Source organism: Otolemur garnettii, unplaced genomic scaffold (assembly GCF_000181295.1).
Source record: "Otolemur garnettii isolate 467f Iridium unplaced genomic scaffold, OtoGar3 scaffold00096, whole genome shotgun sequence".
In the NCBI taxonomy this organism is placed as follows: Eukaryota; Metazoa; Chordata; class Mammalia; order Primates; family Galagidae; genus Otolemur; species Otolemur garnettii.
The window spans coordinates 7,235,409-7,241,918 of record NW_003852491.1 but is presented as its reverse complement, the minus strand read 5'-3'; the positions used below and the strand labels follow the sequence as shown (position 1 = coordinate 7,241,918).

The 6,510-nt window shown below is 44.5% G+C and overlaps 1 protein-coding gene across 1 annotated transcript; it reads left to right on the top strand.

Moving 5' to 3' along the window:
* Positions 1-3,268: 3,268 nt before the first annotated feature.
* Positions 3,269-5,530, top strand: SEPHS2 (selenophosphate synthetase 2). The gene is made up of 2 exons (XM_023516720.1): positions 3,269-3,321; positions 3,449-5,530. Exon 2 carries the CDS (start codon positions 3,454-3,456, stop codon positions 4,810-4,812), a length of 1,359 nt encoding a protein of 452 aa, XP_023372488.1. The 5' UTR covers positions 3,269-3,321; positions 3,449-3,453; the 3' UTR covers positions 4,813-5,530.
* Positions 5,531-6,510: the final 980 nt, after the last annotated feature.

Below are 6,510 nucleotides of genomic sequence, written 5' to 3'. Positions count from 1 at the left end.
GGCCCGGGCTGGATTCAAACCCGCCACCTTAGGTGTATGTGGCTGGCGCCTTAGCCACTTGAGCTACAGGTGCCAAGCCCATCCTCTTGCCCTTTATAACAGTTTTTATCAATTATATATGTCTCACTTAACAATTATTGTATTGCCTGGTGTTGAACTTTATATTAATGGTATCTTAGTTCATGTATTCTTCTGTAACTTGCTTCTTATACTCAGTATTTTGTTTTTGGGATTATCCCTATTGATGATGATTATGCCTGTAATTCATTTTGAACATAAGTAATATTTCATTGTTAGATTATACCACAATTTATTTATGCATTCTCCTGTTAGCAAACATTTAGGTCGTTTCCAGTGTTTCTTGCTCTTATTGTTATTTTTTGGAAGATAATTTTTTTAAAAACTCCACAAGATAGTATAAGTTTTGTGAATTTCTTTCTTTCTTTCTTTTTTTTCTATTGTGCAGTTTTTGGCCAGGGGCTGGGTTTGAACCTACCACCTTTGGCATATGGGGCTGGCACCCTACTCCTTTGAGCCACAGGCACTGCCCTGTGAATTTATTTCTTTATAGACAGCACCTCCCTCTGTCATGTTAGCTGGAGTTCAGTGGCCCCCAATTATAGGTCACTACAGCCTTGAACTCCTGGGCTCAAGTGATCCTCCTGCCTTGGCTTCCAAAAGTACTAGGATTACAGGCACGAGTCACTGTGCCTGGCCAGTTTTGTGAATTTAATGTCCAGTCCTATATCTACACTAACAGTACTGTATGATAAGAGATTCTCTCATTTATTTTGATTTTACCATTAGCCAGGGACTGTGCTAAGTGCTACACACATATTTTTTTCATTTAATTCCCATAATACGCCTACTTTGTATTATTCTCTTCAGGTGAAGAACTATTTTGTAAGTAATGAAATTGAGGTTCTCTAAGTAATTTGCCCAGGGTCATTTGGAAAGCCAAGATCACAACTCAGTCTGATTTTAACATTCAAGCTCCTTTCAATTCATTCCATGCCTCAATTTGTATTATGCAGTAATAAAAGTCAAATGTAATGATGTACTGTAAGGTCTCTAAGTATCTCCTGTAATTTTATTACATAAATATTTTAAGTTGTAGCAAAATATAAACTATACCATCTAAACCAATTTTAGGTGTATAATTAAAAAGTGTTAAGTACATTGTACAATCGACCTCCAGAACTCTTGCAATCATTCTTGTACATGGTTGTGCAAGAGTTTCTCTAAGGCATGCCTATGGGTGGAATTGATGGAGCTTTGGGTTTATACATGGTCAACTTTACTAGTTAAGGGCAAATTCTTTTTTTTTTGGCTAGGGCTGGGTTTGGCCAGCGCCCTACCCTTTTGAGCCACAGGTGCCGCCCCAAGGGCAAATTCTTCCAAAATGGTTTTTAAAAGTAGATAATACACTCAAATATTTCCTTTCTTTCTTTCTTTTTTTTTTTTTTTTAGAGACAGAGTCTTACTTTGTCGCCCTTGATAGAGTGCTACGGCATCACAGCTCACAGCAACCTCCATCTCCTGGGCTTAGGTGATTCTTTTGCCTCAGCCGCCTGAGTAGCTGAGACTATAGGCATCTGCCACAACGCCCAACTATTTTTTGTTGCAGTTTGGCCAGGGTTCAAATCCTCCACCCTTGGTATATGGGGCCGGTGCCCTACCCCACTGAACCACAGGGGCCACCCAGTGCCTCACGTTCCTTATCTATACATGACAGAAAGAACCCTAACTTATAGAGTTTTTATGACAATTAGTTAATATATGTAAAACATTCAGAATTGTATCTTCTAGCACTATAACTATTATCAATATAATTACGTAAATGTTTTCTCATTCTTTTTTATAGTTATATGGCAGTCTATCACATAAAAGTTTCATAATTTATTTCAGTCATAATTGACAAACATTTATATTTTTTCCAATATCTTGGTTGACTTTACACACATCACAGCAATAAATAAGGTATCCTTTCCCATACTGGTGAGTAAATTTGTTGGACAGAATCAGAATTGTTGACTGGGCACAATAGTTCACATCTGTAATCCTAGCACTCTGGGAGGCCAAGGTGGGTGGATTGCCCTGAGCTCAGTTTGGATACCAGCCTGAGCAAGAGCGAGACCCCATCTCTAAAAAAAATAGCCGGGTGTTGTGGCAGGAGCCTGTAGTCCCAGTTACTTAGGAGGCTGAGGCAAGAGAATTGGCTTTAGCCCAAGAGTTGGAGGTTGCTGTGAGCTATGATACCACTGCACTTTACCAGAGTGACAAAGTGAGACTCTGTCTCAAAATAATAATAATAATAATAATCCTAGAATTCTAACTACCAGGTCAAAGGTATTTTGCACAGCTGAATTTTAACAGATGGTGGCAAACTGCCCCTCATGGGTATACCATATTTTTGTATATATTAACTTAAATATGGAATTTCAGAAGAGAATAGACCTAGGTAACTTACTCTGATCCAGGAGAGGAAAATTTGCCCAGGGCTTGCAGTGGAAAAAGCATCAGTACTCATGCAGGTGTCTGGACCTTTAAGTACTGCATTATTATTTCTTTCTTTTTTTTTTTTTTTTGAGACAGAGTCTCACTTTGTCGCCCTCGGAAGAGTGCCCTGGCGTCATGGCTCACAGCAACCTCAAACTCTTGGGCTTAAAGCGATTCTCTAGCCTCAGCGTCCCAAGTAAGTGGAACTACAGGCACCCACCACAACACCCGGCTATTTTTTGGTTGTAGTTCTCATTGTTGTTTGGCAAGCCGGGCTGGATTCAAACCCTCCAACTCCAGCGTATGTGCTACTGGAGCCGAGCCTAAGTACTAAATTTCTTTAAAGTCCATGATAATATTCTGTTATACTGATGTTGCAGTTTGCTTAGAAATGGCAGGAAATTTCTAACATCTCATTCTTTCTGGTTTTTTCCCCTTGGACAATTCTTCTACCCTGAATGGATCATGTATGCTGTCCAGTGACCTTTGGACATGTCAGACCGTCATGAGGTTTACCTTCGTCTGTGAGATGCTGAACTTGAACTTGGCAAAGCGACTCAAGAGGGGTAAAGTCCTGCCAGCCACTTAACAAGAGATCATTTAAACCACAAGAGGAGCCAAGCAAAGCACGTGACTTTCTGCAAACTCTCCAAGCAGTTTTGCAAGCCGGGGATTCATTTGTAATTTAGAGTAAAGGAAGCCCGCCTCTCGTGGAAGAGTCGTTATTGGATGTTGCGGCTGTCAATCACCCTGGGTATAAATAAGAGAAGCCGGCGGTGCCTCCTTCAAGGCGGCCAGGGAGGCATCGCGTGGCGTGAACTGGTCTGTATGAGTCCGTGGTGGGGAGAATCTCCGCGGGTAATATTTGACTGTTGCTTCCTATTAACCTGAGTAGAGACTAAAAGGGCCCTCTCCTCTTCTTTTCTCCCCTTCCCTCCCTGCCGGGCAGGCGCGATGGCGGAAGCCTCGGCTATGGGCACCAGCGGAGAAGCGATGGCTGCGGCGGACGGTTCCTCGGGCCCAGCCGGCTTGTCTCTGGGCCGGGGCTTCTCGAACTACCGGCCTTTCGAGCCCCAAGCGTTGGGCCTCAGCCCCAGCTGGCGGCTGACAGGCTTCTCCGGCATGAAAGGCTGAGGCTGCAAGGTCCCGCAGGAGACACTGCTCAAACTCCTGGCGGGACTGACGCGGCCGGACTTGCGGCACCCGCTGAGCCGGGGCCTGGTAGGAGGCCAGGAAGAGGCGGCCCCGGAAGCCGGCCTGCCAGCCGGCCTGGCAACCGAGGCGGGCCCCATCCCAACACTTCCAGCCCTGGGCATTGGGATGGACTCCTGCGTCATCCCCCTGAGGCATGGGGGCCTGTCACTGGTGCAGACCACGGACTTCTTTTACCCCTTGGTGGAAGATCCCTACATGATGGGCCGCATAGCTTGTGCCAACGTGCTGAGTGACCTTTACGCCATGGGCATTACTGAGTGTGACAACATGCTAATGTTACTCAGTGTCAGCCAGAGTATGAGTGAGGAGGAAAGGGAAAAAATAACACCACTCATGATCAAGGGCTTTAGGGATGCTGCTGAAGAAGGAGGGACTGCAGTGACTGGTGGACAGACGGTAGTCAACCCTTGGATTATCATTGGTGGTGTTGCCACTGTGGTGTGTCAGCCAAATGAATTCATAATGCCTGACAGTGCCGTTGTTGGGGACGTGCTTGTGTTAACCAAACCCTTAGGAACCCAAGTTGCCGTCAATGCCCACCAATGGCTAGATAATCCTGAAAGGTGGAATAAAGTAAAGATGGTGGTCTCCAGAGAAGAGGTAGAGCTGGCCTATCAGGAAGCTATGTTCAACATGGCTACCCTAAACAGAATTGCTGCTGGATTAATGCACACATTTAATGCCCATGCAGCCACAGATATCACAGGCTTTGGCATTCTTGGACACTCTCAGAACCTCGCAAAACAACAAAGAAATGAAGTGTCCTTTGTCATTCATAATCTGCCAATCATTGCCAAGATGGCTGCCATCAGCAAGGCCAGTGGGAGGTTTGGGCTCCTTCAAGGAACCTCAGCTGAAACTTCTGGTGGATTACTAATTTGTCTGCCAAGAGAACAAGCGGCTCGCTTTTGTTCTGAAATCAAATCTTCCAAGTATGGAGAGGGTCACCAAGCATGGATTGTTGGCATTGTGGAAAAGGGGAACCGGACTGCTAGAATCATTGACAAGCCTCGAGTTATTGAGGTCCTACCTCGTGGGGCTACTGCTACTGCTTTTGCTCCTGACAGTTCAAATGCCTCCTCTGAGTCTAGCTTGTGAGATGAAGTAGCAGAAGCTGTGTGGAGCTTAGAGCCTTCGTACACAATCATGAATGAGTCTCAAGAGTTGAGTTTAGGAAATGTGCAAAGAAGGCAGCCTGCATAAAGTTTCCAGCTGCCCCTTCTAATTGATTTAGCCCATCAAAAGGTGTGTGTATGTACATTCCAAGGCCAGATGTAACATTTTGACTTTGAGGGGAATGTTTGTTCATCTCCAGTAGAAAAGGAGCAGAAAAACTTCTGTTTCCTCTTTCCAGAAAAAGATAACGCTTTTTGGGTTTGAGGGATTTTTCTTTGCATTAGGGTGATTCATTACCTGCACAGGGAGTGAGTACACAAAAAATAAATTGCAAAATGAGAAAATTCAGATCAGAAACAGATGGGTTTGGACCAATGCTGTTGATACATCTAAATCATTAAGAGAGATCTTACAATGCTATGTTAAATTCTTTATTAGATTTTTCTTAAGTACTCTTTCCTGCTCTGGACAAGAATTGAGCAGCTTGTCCAATGACTAGGAAAGGAGGACTGCCACCATCTGACTCGGTCTCTGTTCATGACGTCTCTCCCACTAAACCCCATTAAGGACTAGGAGAGGCAGAGCAAGTCCCAGAGCCTAGGCCCTGGTGGTCATTAAGATAAATCTTGTGTTGAAAATTCCTGGTGATTTAATAAAGAATAACTTCTAGCTAAATAAAAAGGGAATTTGTTGAAAAACTCTTCTGGCTAGTGGTTGGTTCCTTGAAATTCAGTAGAGTCTTATAAAATGAACCAGTTGATAGGTTTAGTCTGGCCGAGTAGAAAGTGGGAGCCTTTTTCCCGATCCCAGGGAACCAGGGTATTTAACACCCAGGTGGAAGTTTGCACTTGCCCCTTGTGATAACAGAAAAGGACTCAATGAAGTTAAGGATTAGTGGGGGGAGGAAATAAAAGGTGTCATTGCTTAGAAGATTGGAAAAGAGGTGGAAGTGAGGTGACTGACTTAGCACGACAGAGGACTCCTTACCAGTGGGGAAAACAGGCGAGGAGACACGCTCTGGAAGTACTTTGGAAGGTGGGTGAAGGGTGGGATAAAAATAGATAGTGGTTGAAAGTCTATACGCAGGGTGATCAGGTCTTTTTTTTTTTTTTTGGAAACAGTTTCACTTTGTCACCCTGGGTGTAGTGCCATGGTATTATAGCTCACAGCAATCTCAAACTACTGGACTCAAGCAATTCTCTTCCCTCCGCTTCCCAAGTAACTGGGACTACAAGCACCCTTCCCAACGCCTGGCTATTTATAGAGGCAGGGATCTTGCTCTTGCTCAGGCTGGTCTCCGAATTCCTGAACTCAAGCAATTCCCCCACCTCAGCCTCCCAGAGTGCTAGGATTACAGGCATGAGCCCACCGTGTCTACCTGGGTAATCAAGTCTCAATCTTGTCTGTGACCCAGGAAGAGTGCAGTGGTATCATCACAGCTTCCTTCAGCCTCAAGCTCCTAGGCTCAAGCAATTCTGCTTCAGCTTCCTGAGTAGCTGGAACTACAGCTTCACATCACCACACAATTTTTTCTATTTTTGGAAGAGACAGGTCTTGCTCAGACTAATCTCAAATTCCTGAGTTCAATCAATCCTCTCACCTTCGTATTCAAGAGTGCTAGGATTACAGGTGTGATCCACTGTGCTTGCACATCTGCAGCTACTGGGGAGGCTAAATTGG